Raw genomic sequence first — 22,247 nt, forward strand, 5'->3', positions numbered from 1 at the left:
ATATATATATTAGATTTCTCTTTGTCTGTCTGTTTCACCTTTTCTCTGAAACTACTGAGATGATCTGGCTGAAATGTTGTATGGATCTTTGTTATGATTAGTTGCAGCGAACAAAGTATTATGGTACCCGTCCTACGAACAGTTAAGGATTAATGGAGTCAGTCATCACAATATCACATTTAATCTAAAGGTTTGGCAAAAGGCACTCATTCTAAAGGAAGGGCTATAAACTTCGCCTGTTTTAACAGGCTAAAATGTATACATATGTTTTTTAAAGGCAACGAGCTTTAAATTGACAACTCTATTTTCTTTCATTGCAAATTTGGCAACTATCGGTTATTTTGAGTTCAACTTGGTTTGGGAATTCATCACGAAGAAACTGACAATTCAGCAGCGTTTACAAATTGCAAATGAAACGATCAATTTTTCGAGAGAAATATTCAATGAACGAATAATTACATGAACTGGACCTGTCAACTGGCCACAATGTCCGTGCGATTTAACCCCATTAAACATTTTTCTTTGGGGATGTGGTTAAAATTGTATTTAAATTTAAATACAATTCCCGAGAAAATGCGAGAAATTAATCTTGTTAGGTATTATACACATGTTTACTTGTTTATATATTTCTATGTATAGGAGTAACCCTGAATCGATTATTATGAGTTTTGGAACAGTTGCTGGGCGTAAAGGTTACAAAGGTTAATTATATTTAGTTTAATTTAGTTTTATGCAAAATAAATAAATAGTTAAAATTTTTTTTAGAGTTTATTAGACATCAATTAACAGATATTCTCCAAATTTCAGTTTCTTTGGAGTATTTTAAAGGTGTTTTAGGTAACAAAATATGAGCACATCCTCCCATTTGAAAATTGAAATATTTAAGATTTACATTGAATTTTATTGTAATTAATTTGTCACTAAGTTAAGCGGGACTTTGGAACTTTAGTTTCTTCCTAAGATGCCTTAAGGTTAAGCCTTAAATTTTAAACATCTTTCTAAAATGAAAATTATAAGCAAAATTAGAATAATGATTTAAGACATCAGGTTTAGTAGCATTAGAGTTAGATTTTAATCTTCGCAAGCTACATAAAAATGGTTCAAAACTATTCTTCTCGGGAATTAATTTTTTTTATTGCATTTTCACCCCAAACAAAGCATATTGCCACTTTGTTGTAGGAGGCTACTATCAGGGACATAAGCATCAGGGGTACTGTGTAGGAAGTTGGGCAGCAAGATGTCGGTTCACGTTACACTTGAACTTCTGCATGTCAGTACAGTCGAGGAAGCAGGGACCTGAAAGGGAATTCCAAAGTCTAGCTGTTCTGGGGGAAGAAACTACGGGAGTAGAAGGCTCTCTTGCATCTAGAGATCTCTACTGTGAAGGGGTGGGATTTAGCTGCTTGTCGAGTTTGTCGGGGGTATTTACGTCGAGGGGGCACAAGTGATTGCAGTTCGTCAGAGCATTCACCGTTAAAGTACTTGTAGAACAGGCAGATGGATGCAACATTTCGTCGATGTGACAGAGGCTGAAGTTTAGCTGACAGTTCAGGACCTATCAGATTGGCGACTCTCTTTTGAACCTTGTCTAGGAGCGAGAGACTAGTGGCAGATGCACCAGCCCAAATATGACAACAATTCTCCATACATGGGCGAATGGTGGCCTTATAGAGGTATAGGATACTTTCAGGCGTTAATAAGTTTCTAGCACGGTAGAGAGAACTCACCTTTGCAGCGGTCCTGGCAATGTTCTCAATGTAATTGTTCCAACTGATGCTTCCTGTGAACGTTAGGCCGAGGAGTTTAAAAAATGTACTTTCAGATAAAAAGTCATTGGCCATTGCTTGTAATTATTGAAGGAAACAAGTTTAGTCTTGGCAGCATTGAAGGTGACCATCCATTTTTGTCCCCATTCCACTATGGATCGCAGGTCTTCCTCTAGTGCCATTTCTTTAGATATGTGTTCATTTGTTTTCCTGTCGTGTCTGTTATAGAGCGTGGTGTCGTCAGCATACATACCCATCGCACAGACAATTTTGTCAGGGAGGTTATTTATGAATATTAAGAATAACAGAGGTCCCAGGATAGACCCCCGAGGCACTCCCGCATTTATATCATATTATTTAGATGTACGACCGTCAAGGACAACCTGGATTTTTCTCTTATCTAAGAAGGATTTAATCATGTTGTGTATTCTTCCAGTGATGCCGTATGATCTGATTTTCTTGAGAAGACTCCCATGCCATATCCTGTCAAAAGCCTTAGATATATCTAGAGCTACTGCTCTACCCTCCCCCGCTTTGTCCAGTGGCTGGTATATACGTTCAGAGATTACAGTTAGGATGTCTGCTGTGGGACGAGCTTGCCTAAATCCATATCATTGGTCAGTCAGAAGCTTAGCATCTGTAATGCTTTGTTAATTATGGTCTCAAATATTTTGGCGAAAAGTGGGAGGAGGCTAGTGGGGCGATAATTTACTGGGTCAGTTCTTTCGCTAGAATTCTTGAAAACTGGCACTACAGAAGCAGTTTTCCAGCAGGCAGGAACGCAAGATTCATTAAGGCATTTGTTGTAAAGTTTGGAGAGAACTGGAGCTACTTCGGCGGAGCACATTTTTAATAGCACAGCCGGGATGAGATCAGAACCACATGCTTTTGCAGTGTCAAGCTTTATTATGATAGCATGCACCTGAGCAGGGGTGATTTTCAGATCGTCTAGTGTGGCGTCTGTCCGCAAAGGAAAGTTAGGGAGGGGATGGTTAGCAGAGTCCAGTGTGGAGTTGGAGGTAAACCGTCTGGCAAGCATGTTAGCCTTCTCAGTTGCAGAGCAAACAACCTCATGATTGTTGGATAGTGGGGTAATTGTTGATTGCCTATTATTTACTACACTGTTGTAGATTTTCCAGAAGTCTCGGGTTCCTAATTTCTGTGCTTCGATGCGTTTTTGGGTGGTTGCAGTAAATTCTCTCTTAGCTGTCGCTATTTCTTTCTTACAGTTATGTCTGGCTTCTATGTACTTCAGTCTGTTTGAACTGGACTTATGTCGGTTAAATTTATGGTACGCATGCTGCCTTTGCGCTATGACAGCTGCACACGTTGAACTGAACCATTGTGGAGAGTGGGGTTTGATATAGAATTTGCGTGTGGGAATATGTGCTTCAATTGCAGCTTTGAACCATTCAGTGGTCTCATTTGCGCAATGTTCAGCAGGAAGTGAAAAGATATTTGGCCATGGAGCGTCCCTGATGAGGTCCCTGATGGATTCCCATTCAGCCTTTTTATAATATCTCGTTGTTTTGAGCAGTGGCTCTTCAGTTTTGGCTCTAGAGTTTAGGGCGATTTCAACCATTACCACTGCATGATCGGCGTTCCCAAGAGGGCTATGGGCAATCGTTACACAGTCATCGGGAACTGTGGTCAGAAACAGATTTAGAAGTGATGCATGTTGTTCTTGCTGGTCTGGGAAACGGGTTGGAAACGTAACCATCTGTGATAGGGAATGAGATATAGAGAAGTTACGTGTTGTGGTACCAGCTGCGTCTGTGTAAGTAGAAAATCCAAGTCAGTTGCTCTGGTGGACAATGAAGTCACCAAATACATGCACTTGTGCGCTAGTGTCGAGGAAAAGTGCTGTATCTATGCCGTCAGAGACTTTGTTTATTAGGGTACAGTCCTGGGTCGAGGGAGAGCGGTAGAGAAAATAAAAGTAGCTAATGTTATGTTGTATGTTAAGTCTAAAGCACATAAAGGCTTGATCGTCCGATTCTAGTTTAGTTTCTCTAGTCAAGGGGAGGGTGTTTCGAATGTAGACTCCAAGCCCATGCATATATCTGTCAGAGTCCTTACGGCAGAATGGGAGGTATCCAGGCATGTTAAAGTAGTTAGAGGGGATGGTTAGTCTCACTTAGTGCTAAGATATCCGGGGTGTTTGTTAGGAGAAATGCTTCAACATCATTTAAATTAGTTCTAAGCCCACGGATGTTCGTAAATGCGAGCCTCAAGAGAGAACGCCTTACCTAAACAGAAACTCTTAAAAATAATTTTACCGTCCTGGGATGTATTTTTCTAGCTATATAACAACAACAACAACAACAACAACAACAGCAGCAGCAGCAACAACAACAACAACAATAATAATAATAATAATAATAATAATAATAATAATAATAATAATAATAATAATAATATAATTGAACCTTTAATGATAATGCATTAAAATAGAAGACGCACAGACATGAACTGTAAACAACCGGAGATAGTAACGCATATCTGTTGCTATTTTTGTTGTTGTTGTTGTTGTTGTTGTTGTTGTTGCTGAAGATCATTTATTCATTTCATATGAATCAGGTGATTAGTGTTGACATTCGTTTCCCCAATATCTTTCTAGTTGGAATTATTTCTAAAATGTCATCGAATACTTACGGGAGGAAGGTTGCAAACATCCCTAAGTGAAAGTATTGTGTAACAAACTTAACTCACCCAGGTCTTCAGTCCGTGTCGTTAACCACATAGCCACAGTTACCTCTCGCTACTGATGTTTTTGTTGATATTTTAAGTCAATGTGGCGTATTATAATGAAACTGTTGAAATTTTTAATAGAAAAATAATTTTTATTTATTTTTTTATTTATACCCATTCAACATCTCCGCATTTGGGTCAAGGAATGCGTTCCTTGACTGGCAGGTCACTTCTATTATCATCATCAGAAGCATAGGTATAGTTCGCTTTCTAGCAGCCAGCCCCTCTCCTACCCTCTGGAGAGGAGAAGGAAAGGCTTTTTGCCCGTTTTCGTCAGTTCGAATCTAGCCGGCCAAGAAGGACGCTATTCGGCTCCGTCAGATCAGAAATGATTCTTGACGTTAAATTCTACGTTGTTTTTTTTCTCTCCTCCTTTGGAAAAAGACGTTTGTTTAGAACTAAACTATTAACGTTGTTTTATTCTCAGTCCTCATAAGACAACAAGGTCTTACGACGGGAAGATTAATACCGGTTATTAAAAGACAATCGAGTCTTACAACTGGTAAATTATTATTCTCAAAGGACTAACGAAGGAAACTATCGTGTGTTGAGGAGTTCTTTTCTAAGAAGAAACAAATTTAATTTCGCCGACGAGACGAGTAGAATATCGCCCCTAGAAAAGAAATCTCCTCTTTGAAAGATTTTCAACCTTCAAATCTTCCATAATTCAAGAATTTACCACTCATAAAGCCTACCAAGGCGGCTTTATGGTCTTCTCTCCCCTTTGAATTAAAAGGCACATGAGCCTTAACAAAGGAAATTACTTCTTTCTCCCATTTTAGGTCAAAGAAACTTTTTGTTTGCCCTTTCGGAAAAGAAAAAAAAAAGAACATTTTGTTAAACAAAGACTGAACATTTTGCTAAAAGGACTGAATTCTTAACAAGGACTGTTTTCCGTTTTTTATATGTTCTTTCTTTCAGCCTTTCTTGCAAGTAAGGATTGACGTCTTTTTTTGTATTTTTTATATTTATTTTAAATGTTTCTTAAGGGTTTTTTTTTATTAACCCCTTGGGAAATAAAGGCAATCGATAACTTTTTGTTTTAATTAACTTGGATCATTTTAAACTTATTCGGGTCTGTATTTCTTTTGCTCATTTCCACTAGTTACTCTTTCCGAGAAATTTGCCATAAATGCTTTTTCCCCCTTTTTTTTCCTTTTTGTTACCATGAAAAGCGGATTTTGGTGACGCACCCAAAATTTCCTCAAAACTTTTGGTTGGAACATTGACCTTATGATTACTATATAAAAGAATGAGGGGGTTGAGAAGAAGAGAGAGGGCAAGAGTAATGATAATGATGATGATGAGGAGGATAAAGAGCAGAAAGAGCAGGTGAAACACTATATCTATGAGTAAATTGATGAACGTTTGTATTATTTTATTTATTTTTTTACGTCATATTAAATCTTCATTTATTATTCAATGCATATAATCATTGTGTGCGTTTAAATAAACACAGCTGAGGTGTAATTCTGGTTTTATACCTTATTCAACAATGTTAAAACCGGCTGTCCGGACCAAGTACGTGATCGTGCTAAGTTTGTGGTTATATATGCATAATTTTATCGTACAATGTGTATATCCTTTTAAATTTCAATTAGTGAAACGCGATATTTCCATGTGTCGATATAAAAAAATAAAAATTCAATTTAGGCTAAAAATTTGCAAATGGATTACACTTTTCGCGTTGGTTTCTAGATATATCCTCAACTAATCTCCATGGAAGTGGAACATTTCGGCGTGACCATTTCGGCTTGGCCAATTCGGCGCCGACCACGCCAGTCACATTTTTATAAAGATTTTATAACTTAAAAAAAATAAATAAAAATAAAAATAAATAAATTAATAAATAAAAATAATAAATAAATAAATAAAATAAGAACAACAATATGAAAATATATCACTTTAATCATATTTTTCAAAACTCTTTTTGGTTATTTTCCAATTAATTTTTAAAGATTTAAAAATTAAAAATATTTTAAAGTTCTTTTGGTAATCATGCACTTATGTTACCGTGCTGTTATTATTTAGGAAGCCATTCTTAGCATGAAGAGGGGAGGATATTTTGTAACTATTCTGTACTTTCACATTACAAAAAGATATAGTGAAACTTTAATTTAACTTGAAAATACTATTTAAAAAATATCACGGTAACATAAGTGCATAAGCACAAACAATAACCGTGTTTATTTATTTAAATACAGAAAAAAAACAGACAATACTCGATTGTCAATATTTTCATAGTATTTTTCTTAATTTTAAAAAAAAGAACGGTGCTTATGTACTTATGTTACCGTGATATTTTTAAATAGTATTTTTAAGTTAAATTGAAATTTCACGATATCTTTTTTAATTAAATTGTTAGATGAAAGGACATAATAGTTACAAATCATTCTCCCTTCCCAATGTTAAGAATATCTTTCTACATAATAACGTTATTGCTTCAACACTGTAACATAAGTGCATAAGTATCTTATTTTTTAGTTCATTTTTTTAATTAAGAAAAATAATATGAAAATATTATCTCCTTGTTGACGACTGAATACTATTTAAGTGTTGTGATTTAAATAAATACAGTTCGAACATTTTAATGTTTATATAAATTTGACTGTTTTTTGTTTTTCCAACAAAACTCATGTTTTTTTCCAAACTCTTTTTGATTAATTTTATGATTAATTTTTTGATTAATTTTATGATTAATTTTTTAAAGATTAAAAACTTTTAAATATTTTAATTTTGGCGCTGTTCTACAATTTGTCACTGTGAGAGGGAGACAACTCTCGTTTACTAAGAGATTCGTTCATTTTTTCATCTCATAATTTAGGACGCGATATTTTTTCTTTAAATCAAAACATTAAAAAAAGAAAACCGCGGCGAATTTTTTTAATATAATATATATTAATGTAACAAAGTTGATAACATTAATAATATAAAATGTAGTCATTACCAGACTATTAAGAGAAAACCAACGAACCCACGTTATTTTCATTAAATGAAAACATTTAAAAAACGGATTTCGGCAACCTTTTTTTTTTCTTAATTAAAAAAAATAAATGTTATGGTAAGGTTATTAAAACATTAATCTTTAATCTTAAAATATACCAAGAATGAAACGCTTTAATAAAACAAGGGTGAAACTTTTAAAGCTCTTGTGGTCTACAACTTTGTCTGACTGTGAAAAAATTATATATATGTGTGTGTGAGAGAGAGAGAGAGAGAGAGCGAGAGAGAGGGGGAGGGAGAGAGAGAGTGTGTGTGTGTGAGAGAGAGAGAGAGAGAGAGAGAGAGAGTGTGTGTGTGTGTGTGTGTGTGTGTGTGTGTGTGTGTGTGTGTGTGTGTAATAGAACTAATTACTCACACAAGCGGCATCGCCTCTATTTGACATATCAGGTGCGGGAATCGAAGAAAGAAAATAAGTAAAGAACTTGCGTTTGTAGTTGAGTTCTTTTTCTATGTGGCATTAATTTGCATATGAGAGGAATAACTGCTTTAAGAGAGACGAATTAGAGAGGACACAGAGAGTTGAGTGTTTGACAGCGGGAAATTAAATATCAAAAGTTGAGATTTGTTGCAGCAAATTACAGCGGTTAAGTGAAGGAGGTACTGTCAGTTTTCCTATCGGGATTATAGGGATGTGTTGGTGTTAATTACGTTGGCTAAGTGTAAAGGAGTTCCGCCAGGTTTTCTTTCGGGAGTACAAAATCTACTTCGTTAAAAATGAGCTATTTTTAAAAACCAGGCCTTATCGGACAGGTGGTTTTGAAATTTACTGTCAGACAAATACCAAAGTGTTTCTCATATCCGTTAAATTCTCATATCTGTTAAAAGTCGCCCATTTTTCACAAGGGAGCACAACACGAGCTTTATTAAGATGAGTCAATTCAATATGGGCATTTAATGATATATGAAAATTACCATTTCAATCTGTCACGTGACACACGGACCGACGGATAAAGCCTTACATAGGGATACGAGGATGCAACCCAAAATAGAAAAAGAAAACTTGGAATTAACTTCAAGCATGAAATGCGTAAAAGACGCAAAAGATAAAAACGGAGACGTAGCATATCTTAGTTAACAAACAACCTTTCTACTCATCATCTTTCAGAGAAATCAGATTTGTATTACATACGTTGAGACATTCACGTATGCTTCATACACGCATATATGCACACATTCATATATATATATATATATATATATATATATATATATGTGTAATCTTGAAAATTTTCAACCGAAAAACTATATGGAAAAGAAAAAATACATTTAATCACAAGTTCTTCGTTGGTAAATTCCTTTGCCTGTATGTCAGTCCACTTCTTCTTACTGATTATATATATATATATATATATATATATATATATATATATATATATATATATATATATGTGTGTGTGTGTGTGTGTGTGTGTGTGTGTGTGTGTGTGTGTGTGTGTGTGTGTGTGTGTGTAATAGAACTAACTACTCACACAGGCGGCATCGCCTCTGTTTGGCACATCAGGTAGTCTCATCAGGGTTTAAACAATAGTTAAAATAACTAAAGAAAAACATAAAATAAAAAGTAAATTAATAATGAAATAAAATAAAATAATAAAAAGTAAAATAATTTAAAAAAAAGTAAAAAGTAAAATATAAAGTAAAGTATAAATAAAATAAAAAGTTATTTCCAAAGCTAACCTTTAGCAAACTGATACCAACTAAAAGATGTTTCTATGATAATGTTATCCCTTCCCTCTAACTAATATATTTGTCAGGCATACACACAGCAATCAACACTTTCCCATTACTTCATGTGTATCGTCATTTCAAAGCTAGCCACAAACTAGCCGTGCAACAGAAAAATAGAAAAGAAAAAAATAGCCTATTCATATCAAAATTTCACAATATATTTCAGATAGTAATTTTCATAATCATCCTGTGTAATCATATTTACGCATATACACATATACGCACATATATATGCAAATAATAATATATACATATAAAACACACACACACACATACACACACACACACACACACACATATATATATATATATATATATATATATATATATATATATATAAAATTTTCGAAAATAATAAACCGATATACGTACCCATATTGATATGCACAAAAATTACCTATTTACAACAGTCACTTAATGTCGATTTTTATACTAAAATATTTTAAATCATTCTTCAATAAGATATCAATTTTACAAATACACACACACATACGCACACACACACAAGACAGAAGTAGCAACAGGTAAGAGTGAATATACTGAAACCACTAGGAAAGCATTGAAGCGCAGAAATTAGGAACTCGTGATTGCTAGAAAAGCTACAATTGTTTAGTAAATACGAGGAGCGTGCAATAAGTAATGCCCCTGACCCACTTCCCATAGAAGTAGAGCAACGAAACTTGTCACAGTTATTAGTCTTTCTCTACATAGGAACCACCCAGAGTTATGCATTTCTCCTATCGTTTGATGCAGCTCTGCAGACTGTTTTTGTAGAACACCCCAGATTGGTCCTCCAACCACGACGTAACTTCAGAAATCAAGGCTGCGTCATCTGGGAAACGCTTTCCTTTCAAAAAATACTTCATGGCTGGGAAGAGGTGAAAGTCAAAGGGTGCAAGGCCAGGAGAGTAGGGAGGATGGGAAAGGATTTCATAACCACACGCACGTGCTTCTGATCTGGCGACATGCGAGTTGTGGATCAGAGCGTTGTCTTGCAGGAGGAGGGTACCTTTGCTGATCTTGCCCCGCCTCTTGATTTTGATAGCTTCCCGTAATTTCCTCAAAAGTGAAGCATAATAGGCTCCTGTAATTGTGGTACTCTTTGCCAGAAAATCTGTCATATCTACTCGGTCCTGATCCCAAAAGACTGTGAGCATGACCTTGCCAGCGGAGGGCTGCACCCTTGCCTTCTTTGGAGGTAGTGAGTGCAAGTGCTTCCACTGCATTGACTGGGCTTTGGTCTCTGGATCATAGTGATGGACCCAAGTTTCATCCTGTGTAATCAGTCTTTTGAAAAGCTTTGACTCATCTTCTTGGCACATTTCCAAATTCATCCTCGAGCACTCGACGCGTTCTCGCTTCTGGAATGGTGTGAGCAACCTGGGAATCCATGTGATAGACACCTTATGCATATGCAAATGGTCATGAATGATAGTTTCCACAGACCCTGTACTAATCTTGACATCTTGGGCTATTTGGCGAATAGTAATACGCCGATCTTCCAAAATGGCAACCTCAACTTGACGGACAGATGCCTCATCAATGGCAGAAGGGGGGCGACCATGTCTAGGAGCTGTTTCCACAGACTTCCAGCTATGTTTGAATTCACGATGCCAGTTTTATACAAGGTCATATGAGGAGGCATTATCGCCATAAGTTTCTTTCATTTCATCAAAAGTCTCATGTGGTGTGCGTCCTTTCAAATACAAAAACCGGATTACTGCTCGACATTCAACAGGCTCCATTTCACACCTGACTCAGTTCAAACACCTGTAAAACATAAACTACAATTATTTCAGAGCTGTAATTTGCCACATAACCCGTAGAGAACTAAATCATTGCACATGCAAAATTTCAGATAGATCAGACAACTGGAAATGGAACGGGGGCATTACATATTGCACGCCTCTCGTAATGGGCAATCAACAATACCCCCACTATCCAACAATCATGAAGTTGTTTGCACAGCAACCGAAAAAGCTAACATGCTTGCCCGTCATTTTGATCAAACTCTACCTTGGACCCAGCAAAGCATTCTCTCCCTGATTTTCCTCAGCGGACAGAAACCATACTAGATGATCCGAAAATCACCCCTTCTTAAGTACATGATATCATAAACAACTTAGCCACCTCAAAAGCATGTGGACCTGATCTCATCCAGGCTGTGTTATTAAAAAAAAATGCTCTGCTGAGGTTGCTCCAGTTCTCTCTATACTTTTTAACAAATGCTTTAACGAATTTTACTTTCTTTATTGCTGGGAAACTGCTTCTGTGTTACCAGTTTACAAAAGCTCTGGCGAAAGAACTGCCCCGTTAAATTATCGCCCAATTAGCCTCTTCCCTCCTTTCGCCAAAATATTTGATTCCTTAATTAATCAAGCTTTAATCCACCACCTTACAGCTAATAAACTTCTGGCCGACCATTAATATGGATTTAGGCAAGCCCGTTCTACTGCAGATATTCTAACTGTAATCTCTAGACGTTTATACCAAGCACTGGATAAGGCAGGGGAAGGAAGGACAGTAGCCCTAGATATATCTAAGGCTTTTGACAGCGTATGGCACGATGGTCTTCTCATGAAAATAAAATCCTATGGTATTACTGGACGAATGCTTAGCATAATTGAATCCTTCTTAAATGAGAGAATAATCCAGGTTGTCCTCGATGGGCGTACGTCCAAAAAATATGATATAAATACCTGAGGGATCGATCTTTGAATCTTTATTATTTCTGATATTCAGAAATTATTTACCTGATAAAATTGTCTCTGAGATGGGTATATTTGTCGATGACACCACGCTCTTTTTTAATAAATTAAAAAAAAAAGAGAGAATAATAATTAAACATAATTGAGAGAATAGAAAATTTTTTTTGAAAATACCATTGTGCCAGCAACCCGATGATATTATGACCTTTGCAAGTGAGAACAAATGGCTCAAAAAGCAAGGGAGAAAATGTGGCACAATGAAGTAGCTCCCATTTTGGTGAGCTGGGTTCTTCTAACTTTGTGCACAACTATGTCTGTACTTGTGGGGGAAGTGCACACATGCTATGCAGGTACTGTCTTTTAAAAATGGTAAAATATATCAACCATGTTTGACTGACAAGTGTTTATAAATATTCGGCGGTGTCAAAATCATCCGAGACTCGAGGTGCCTAAAAGCATTGCATGCGGGTAGCTAAATTTAAAAAAAAAATGTGCGTTAAAACGTATATTTCTCTCTCTCTCTCTCTCTCTCTCTCTCTCTCTCTCTCTCTCTCTCTCTCTCTATTTCAATGAAGAAAGAGAGAATTGAATTATAATTGTATTGTTTTAAAACAGTTGAGACGTTAGACTCTGTAGAAAACAGACATGTAATAGACTAGTCTATTCACAAGTGACGACAGACATGGGTCGACAATCACCTAAGTTCAAGATGACCTTTCATTGTTAAAACTGAACAATTTTATTTTTATATAAAAATGTCTTGTTCGCTATGCTATACAGGCGTTAAATTTCAGCATACGGTCCCTGCCATTTAATGCGACAATGGAAACATTGCCTGCAACGACGTAAAGAAGAATCAAGAAGCGACCCATGCCAGCCAATTATAGTCGACACCATCTCAACCCGTTTATATTTCCATGTGCCTATCGTTTGATATCGTGTCTAACACCCGGTGAGTTGGTTTCCGCAACCAAGTAGCTCTTCCTCGGCAAACAATAGTATCATAAACTTATAAAGATAGAAAAGTTTAACACGATTAAGAGGAGCAATTTAATATATTAAATAATATATAAGGAATAAAAGTTACATATAACTTTATTATATTATCATATCAAAAAAGAATAAGGGAAAAATGGAGAGAAAACCTCTGTAGGCAATGGCATTTCGAAGTGAAACACTTCTCATCAGAAGCCCAATAGTCAGCCATGATTCACGGTGTGACCTTCGTACTTTGTAGTACGCCATTTTGGCGATTTGTGCTACAACTGTTGCTGTTTGTATTTTCTACTTTGTTTCAACAAATTTACTTATTTTAACTAGTGGCTAGTGATTGATGCATCAGCTCTGATATGGTAACGGTGCTTTATGCACGGGCGAATGGTGGCTTCATATAGTTATAGGGTACTGGCTAGTATGAGAAGTTTTATAACTGGGAAAATGGAACCTACCTTATTTACGGAAAACCGACAATCCCCCCCCCATTAAGGAAATCTGCGCGAGTTAAGGCTCAATATATTTTTCTAATAAATGTTTTATTCTTGTTTAGAATTTCCCTTATATTAAGAAACAAAAATAAAGAAAAAGCTGTATAATATACGTACTGGTAACAAAACGAAAATATCATATACAAAAATCATATAAATTAGCAAGGAAGTTTTATTCATATAAATGAAAATCATTTTTTAGCAAGTAATGGGAATTTGTAGGCATTCTGACAAAAATCTCGCAAGTTTAAATTATTATTTAGTTATGTCCCTTGGTTTCTTGAGATTATTTTTAAGATGGAACATTCGCTCTTACATATAAAGTTTGATTTTCGTAATTTAATTTAAACTAACTTAATCGATTTTCATGATTTATGGAATATGATAATTTCTTTCAGTCACAGGTAGGTATGGCATAAACATTTTTCTTTTTTTATTTTTAATATAAATGAAATTCTGGACAAAAATACAATTTTAGATATAATTTCTTTCAGTCACAGGTAGGTATAGCATAAACATTTTTCTTTTTTTATTTTTAATATAAATGAAATTCTGGACAAAAATACAATTTTAGATATAATTTATTCTGGGCAATGTTTATCAAGAATATATCAACGTTGTGGGTCTTTGTTTTGTAGTTTTTGTGAACACAAACAAACATTACTTTCAAATTTATCTGTTATATTTATCTTAGTTTGTCTGTCTATCCGTTCCACTTTTTCTCGGAAACTACTGGGTCTATCTGGGTGATATTTTGTATGGACTTTTATTATAAGGTACAGCGAATTGTATATAACGGTATTCATTCGATGCACAGTTAGGGATTAATAGGGATTTATAAGAATTTTTGTTTTTTATTCAATTTTCACCCCAAACAAGGCACAGTGCCACTTTGAAGCAGGGGGCTACTATTAGGGAATTAATTAGCGGGGTCATTATGAGGGGAGAAGAGTAGAAAGATGTTTGTTAACATTACACTTAAACTTCTGCATATCATTGCAGTTGGGAAAGCAGAATCCCGGAAGGGAGTTCCAAAGACCCGCAGTTCTGGGGAAGAAACTATTGGAGTAAAAGGCTCTCTTGCACCTAGGGATCTCTACTGTAAAGGGATGAGACTTAGTAGCTTGTCGGGTTTGTACAAGTGTTTGCAGTTCGTCAGAGCATTCACCATTAAAGTATTTGTAGAACAGGCAGAGGGATGCAACATCTCGTCGATGGGACAGAGGTTGAAGCCTAGATGACAGTTCAGGACCTATCAGGTTGGCGACTCTTTTTTGAACCCTGTCCAGGAGCGAGAGACAAGCAGCAGATGCACCAGCCCAGATGTGACAACAGTACTCCATACATGGGCGAATGGTTGCCTTATAGAGGTATAGGATACTGGCAGGCGTAAGTAGTTTTCTAGCACGGTAGAGGGAGCCAACCTTCCTTGCAGCAGCCTTGGCAATGCTCTCAATGTATCTATTCCAGTTCATAGTTTAAAAGAAGTACTTTCAGGCAATGTGTTCTTGGCCATTGCTATTGGTGGTAGAGAAGGTTTCTTGTAGTTATTGAAGGAAACAAGCTTAGTCTTAGCAGCATTGAATGTGACCAACCGTTTTTGTCCCCATTCCACTACGGATTGGAGGTCGTCCTCTAGTGTTTCTGCCATTGCCTTGGATATGTGTTCATTTGTTTTCCCCTCATATCTGTTATAGAGAGTGGTGTCATCGGCAAATATACCCATCTCCGAAACAATATTATCAGGGAGGTCGTTTATGAATATCAGGAATAATAGAGGTCCAAGGATAGACCCCTGAGGTACTCCCGCATTTATGTCATATTGTTTGGATGTATGTCCGTCAAGGACAACTTTGATTTTTCTAGTACTTAAGAAGGATTTAATTACATTATGAATTCTTCCAGTGATTCCATATGATCTAATTTTCCTTAGAAGACCATCGTGCCATACCCTGTCAAAAGCCTTAGATATATCAAGGGCTACCGCTTTACCCTCCCCTGTTTTATCCATTGAACGGTATATACGTTCAGAAACTACAGTTAAGATATTTGCTGTTGAACGGGCTTGCCTGAATCCATATTGTTTGTCAGTCAGGAGTTTAGCAGCTGTTAGGTGCTGGACTAGGGCTTGATTAACTAAGGACTCAAATATTTTGGTGAAAAGCGGGAGGAGGCTAATGGGGCGATAATTTAGTGGGTCAGTTCTTTCACCAGAATTCTTGAAGACTGGTACCACAGAGGCGGTTTTCCAGCAGTCGGAAAACAAGATTCGTTAAGGCATTTATTGTAAAGTTTGGACAGAACTGGAGCAACCTCGGCAGAGCATTTTTTTAATAGCACAGCCGGGATGAGATCTGGTCCACATGCTTTTGAGGTGTCTAGGTTTTTTATAATAGCATGTACCTGAGAAGGGGTGATTTTCAAATCGTCAAGTGTGGCGTCTGTTCGCAGAGGAAAATCAGGGAGTGAGTGGTGTACCGAGTTCAGTGTGGAGTTTGAGGCAAACCGACTGGCAAGCAGATTAGCCTTGTCAGTTGCCGTGCAAGCAACCTCATGATTGTTTGTTAGTGGGGGAATAATTGACTGTCCATTATTAACTACGCTGTTGTAGATTTTCCAAAAATCCCGGGTTCCTAATTTCTGTGCTTCGATGCGCTTTCTGGTGGTTTCAGAGTAATCTGTCTTAGCTGTGTCTATCACTCTCTTACAATTATTTCTAGCTTCTATAAACTTCTGTTTATTTGAGCTGGACTTATGTCGGTTGAATCTGCGGAACGCATGCTGCCTTTGACAAATGGCAGTTGCACAAGCAGAAGTAAACCATTGGGGAGAGTGGGGCTTGCTATAGTATTTCCGTGCGGGAACATGTGCTTCAATAGCAGTTTTGAACCATTCAGTTGTCTCATTTGCACACTGTTCCGCTGGAAGAGTAAAGATATTTTGCCATGGGGCACCTCTGATGAGCTCCCTGATGGCTTCCCAATCAGCCTTTTTGTAATACCTCGTTGTTTTGAGAAGTGGGTCTTCAGTTTTAGGGCGAGAATTTAGGCTGATTTCTACCATTATCACAGCGTGATCAGCATTCCCGAGTGGGCTGTGGGCATTTGTTGTACAGTCATTGGGAACCGTTGTCAGAAAGAGATCTAGAAGTGAGGCATGTTGATCGTGCTGGTCTGGGAAACGTGTCGGAAATGTAACCAACTGAGATAGGGAATGAGATATAGAAAAGCTATGAGTTGCGCTACCAGCTACGTCTGTGTGATTTGAGAATCCTAGCCAGTTACTGTGGTGGACATTGAAGTCACCAAATACATGTATTTGTGCGCTAGTATCGAGGGGGAGTGCTATATCCATGCTGTCTGAGACTTTGTTTATTAGGGTACAGTCTTGGTTTGAGGGAGAGCGGTAGAGAAAATACAAGTAGCTAATATTGTGTTGCATATTTAGTCTGAAGCACATAAAGGCCCGGCCCTCTGATTCTAGTTTTATTTCTCTAGTTAGGGGGAGGGTGTTTCGAATATAGACTCCAAGTCCATGCATATGTCTGTCCGAGTCCTTACGGTAGAGTGGGAGATAACCAGGCATGTTAAAGTGGTTAGAGGGAATGGAAGAGTGAAGGTTAGTTTCACTTAATGCTAAGATATCCGGGGTGTTTACAAGGAGAAATGACTCAACATCATCTAAGTTAGTTCTAAGCCCGCGGATATTAGTAAATGCAAGCCTCAAGGGAGGAGGCAGGTTGGTTTTCTTTGAGTTTGGTCCTGGTTTAAACGTAACTTTTGCTTGAGCTGTCATTTCATTTTATTTTATTTAAAAGTTTCAGTTAGGGTGGATGAGTGAGGGGGTGCTGGACAAGTAGTTGTGCAGAATACCAGACATGCAATACAAGCAGACCATCAGTTGTCCTACCATCTACTAGGATTGTGGCCTCAGGAAAGCCCACCGGGGATGAGTGCAGGGTCCCTTTCCATGCGCGACATGGCACTACAAACATCCCGATATTTTACAACTGTTGATGGAGCAGCCGCTCTAAGCGCTACCAAAGAGTTAGGGCTCCTGTACTATCAGTCGGAAACAGCAGCCAGGAACTGTCAATCCGGTACCCTCAATCCATTAGGCAAAGCCAGCCCAGTCCAACTGCACCGACATATATGGCACTGAAGCACCCCACTGTGTCCAGTTTAGGGGGATGGGATGTGGCGGGAGTGGGGAAAAGCGGCGTTCATTGCCCTAGTCAGGAAACAAGGTCAACCACTGGGTGATTCAGACGAGTCCCTGTTGATAGTACCTCTACGCCTGGCCAATAGGCAAAGAAAGAGTATGAAAGCCGGGCGATAGACAGAGTCTATCTCCTCCTTAAGCAGTTTAGGCTTGCCAACCGGTGATTTGTTTGAGTCACCAGCTCTAGGAAGGTTGTCGTCCAGGACTGAAGAGGCCTCCCTCCCCTAGGTTTAGTTTCAGAGTTTTCCTTCTCTTAGACGGATGGCCTGGGAAGGCCTACGGGTCCATCAACTCCGAGGGGATTCGCCCCGCGCCTGGGTCCTAATCCAGGTATTTCTGCGACCCCGCATGGGTAGTTAATATTTATTGGTTATTTAGGTTAATATCTCCTGGAAAAATCGGGCATTTAGGTTAGCTTCTACAGAAAATTTTCACTCCTCAAGCGTGGTTAAAAAAGGGCATTATTATGCTTTCCATTTTCATTTTTACTGGGAGAGGGTATAGGTAAAAATTCATGCAGTGGAAGCAGCTAAATTTGCTACAGTATTGTATCGAGAGAGACGAGTTAATGTATGGTTAGATATAGTTTTGTACGTTTAGCAATGTATGGTTAGACATGGTTTAGTAGGTTTAGGAATGTATAGTTAGATATGGTTTAGTAGGTTTAGGATTAGTATTTAATACAAAAAACATGATTTAACTATATTCAACCATCAATTTAGCATAAAGCCCCCATTTAATAATTTATTTTTTTAAATGGCCTTATGTGATTTGAAGTAAAAACTTCAGAATAAAGTAAAGTTTGTAAAATTTGTCTTTTTAACGGTTTCAAAATTTTATTGAATTTCGTTAAAAATAATCAGCAGACGATCTTTTGTTCATGTTAGAATGATTGCATTCGTGTTATAATTTCATTTGTTGATTTGAATCAACTATTTTTTTTTAATCGTAAACACTGGCAGACAACAATTTTAAGGTTTTAGCAGTTTTTTTTTCTTTAGATGAGATTTCGGTGTTGAACAATTAACATCTTATTTTCATCTCCCTAAATATGCGGGGCGTGCAATAAGTAAAGCCCCTGACTCACTTCCAGTTGTCTGATCTAGCTGAAATTTTGCATGTGCAATGATTTATTTCTCTACGGGTTATGTGGCAAATTACAGCTCTGAACTAATTCTGGTTTCTGTTTTACAGGTGTTTGAACTGAGTCAGGTGTGGAAATGGAGCCTGTTGAATGTCGAGCAGTGATCCGGTTTTTGTATTGGAAAGGACGCACACCACAGGAGATTTTTGATGAAATGAAAGAAACTTATGGCGATAATGCCCCATCATATGACCTTGTAAGAAGCTGACAGCGTGAATTCAAACATAGCCGAAAGTCTGTGGAAACAGCTCCCAGACATGGTCGCCCCCCTTCTGCCATTATTATTGTAAAACAACAGAAAATTCTCTTATTCATTTTAAGTCAGTGGCTATAAATTGTTTTCAACGGGCAAAAAGTCTAGTCTTATTTATCCAAGAAAAAAAAACTATCACGAGTTCAAATAAAAATCTACTTTTCTTCTCTTTTTGTTTTTATTCTCTTATTAAATATTAATGTAAATTTTATGGATGCAATTTCATTACTGTAAGATTTTATCATCTTCCATCGTCTTTGACATGAAGAAATAACTTGTATCCTAACTTTTTAAATTTTTAATTTGTTTTTCTAAACTGATAAATTATAAATAATTACGTAATATAGTTCCGAAATTTGCATTTGCACAAGGGAACAAACATCAAAAGAAAACTCATCCATTACTAACATTCGATTAAAAATTTGCATTGATAAACATATTTTGACGTCATTCTGCTTAGAAACTTTTGATTGGACGAAAAAAGCATTTTCCTGTCATATGATCATTTCATACACATTATTCGTTTTATTTAATATATCATTTTATTTTAGAAATAGTTTTTTAATAATTCAAAAAGGATACATTAATGGTTGCATGAAAAATATCAAAAGATAATTTTTTCTATAAATATTGATGTAAAAGTTTCCATGGCACAGCAAATAACATACCTTCTGACGTCATTGTATTTAGATTGTGTGGATTAAACGAACTCAGTGTATTGATCTCTATATGAAGTTAGATATGTGTATACGTTTATAAATTTCTATGTACAATATTAACTTTTGAACTAATTAACTGATTCCATTTTACCTTTATTCTCGAGTAGTTTTTAGATTTACTAAATTGTGATCCATCGGTAAAAAGTGGTTTGAATTGATTAATTCATTGTTTTAGGCTTAATCTATTTTACCATTTTATCGAAATCTAATGTAATTTTAATATGAATATTAAGTGTAGTAACACAGAAATGTCACAACGAAAGACTCGGACACGGATATAGTTTAGAAAAGGTATTTGTATTTACAAGACAGAAGAAATAGAAAACGAGAGTTGTAGTACGTAATGTAAATATGAGCGACTTTCTAGAATGGTACTGTTGCAGAGGAGCGAGAGGCGCGATGGTGCCAATTGACCGTACAACTAATGAAGTAGACACACGGCAAGAAAACTGACGGCAATAGCAAAGAAGGATGACAAACACAGATGATCGATTAAAGACGGCGTGTATCGTATTTTATTGTTTACCAAGAAAACAGGGAAAATGTACGGCAATGGATTCAGGTCTCGTAGGGTCCATGATATAGAAACTGGTAGCCTGATGTTTGTGGACACTAGAACAGGTAGTTTAACATTAGTGGACATTAGTACGAGTAGCCGGACGTTAGTGGGCACTGGAGCAAGTAGCTGGATGTTAGTGGGTACTGGTACGGATACCTGGACGTGAGTCCCCACCACATTAAGTGTAACATTTTTAATAACAAATAAACTCTTTATACATCTGTGATGGTGTTGTACCAAGAAACAAACCTTAGTTTTCTTTCCATTCGAAAATGTGACGTTATTCTTCATTATCTCTCTTTTTTCTACGACGTGTGACCGCTGTCCTGCCTTGATTTTACGTGACCCGTATCGACAAAAATTCTTTCCGCAGATTAAGGTTATCCTGACATGTACTAAAATATGCCCTTTCTCAAAATTAACACGAGCTAATTTAATTGCTACTGGCGTACGGTTTTTAATATGTAACATACAATCTTGGTAAATAAATAAAATAACAAAGAAATAAAACTATTTTTGTATTATTTTGTAAAGAGAATTATTTATAGTTTATATGGATTGGTTCTAAAGCCAAGGTATATTGCTTACCTTGGATTCAATTCTTAATCTTGATAAAGAATTATAAATTTATTTCCTGGTCTAGTCAGTGTAAATTCCTAATCAGTCCATTACAGTTTGTTTTCTAAATGCATGTGAGTTTTTTTAACCTATTGATTTATGCTCGATAGCAATTGTATTTGTTTCTGGTGGTTTATTTTTACTTTTAAATTGGACATGACTTGATATATGTGTATATGTATATATGCATGCACATGCTTATGTATGTGTAGATGATGATGATGATGATGATGATGATGATGATGATGATGATGATGATGATGATGATGATGATGATGATGATGATGTACTTACTAAGAGTTCTTACACAGATCATCACCAGAAATTACTCACTGACAACAACCGGTGCTGTTCATTGGAGTCTTCCCAGATACCCAGTACTCTCCACCTCGTTCGATAACCTCCACAAACATATTCGCATTATGGAAAAGCCACTTGCTATTGATAACGTTAAAGTTTTGTAGGGGTTAGTTAACTCACAATTTTGCAGTTTCGTTGCAATTTTTATATGGCCGGTTAGCGTTTGTAGCTCATGTGGATTTGTTTCCGCATTTGATGGTTTTCCTTAAGATTTCAGCCGTTTTAATTATTGCAATCCGTTGTATCTTCTCAACATTCTCCTAATTCAAATCTCTCTCATTTTTTTTCGAAGTTTCAGGATTGTTTCTTGTGCTCCTACAATTATTAGTGTTATCGTGACTTTCTTCATGTTTTATATCACTTTTAGCTTTCTGGTCATTCCAGTATATTTTCTTCGCTTCTCCGACTCCTTGATGTTCATCTTGTGGTTGTCTTGGACGACTAAATCTACGATCTGGCAGGATTTTTCCTTCTCCTTGTTTTGATGTATTTATTCGTTTGTACCCTCATGTCCTATTTGGATTTTATGATTTCGGTTTGCAAGTACTTCTACCGGTTTGTATTTGTACCATTTTTATGAGTGTTCAAGATTCAATTGTTAACTTATTATTATTATTATTATTATTATTATTATTATTATTATTATTATTATTATTATTATTATTTTATTTTTTTTAACTTATTTTTTTAATTTATTATTATTATTATTATTTTTAAATTATTTTTTAAATTATTATTATTATTATTATTATTATTATTATTATTATTATTATTATTATTATTATTATTGAAAATCGATCATTAATAATCCATATGTTGTCTTACAATAAGCCATTATAATAATACAAGTATCTCCTACGACTGACAGACAAGAATTTTCGCTTTCTTATAAAAGATGAAGAATTAAATTATTGTAAAATGTAATGTTTCAAG

General features: G+C 36.3%; 1 protein-coding gene across 3 annotated transcripts in view; it reads left to right on the forward strand.

The window, feature by feature from the left end:
* Nucleotides 1-19,227, forward strand: part of LOC145255574 (retinol dehydrogenase 13-like) — a 171,641-nt gene extending 152,414 nt beyond the window's left edge. For all 3 annotated transcript variants that reach the window (XM_080114034.1, XM_080114036.1, XM_080114035.1), the window contains one exon: nt 18,856-19,227. In XM_080114034.1, coding sequence (XP_079970160.1) covers nt 18,856-18,868 — 13 coding nt within the window. In that variant the 3' untranslated portion in view covers nt 18,869-19,227. The remainder of the gene's footprint in view (nt 1-18,855) is intronic.
* The last annotated feature ends 3,020 nt before the right edge of the window (nt 19,228-22,247 follow it).

This window comes from Euprymna scolopes, chromosome 31 (genome assembly GCF_053919585.1).
Source record: "Euprymna scolopes isolate OS-2025 chromosome 31, ASM5391958v1, whole genome shotgun sequence".
Taxonomy (NCBI): Eukaryota; Metazoa; Mollusca; class Cephalopoda; order Sepiida; family Sepiolidae; genus Euprymna; species Euprymna scolopes.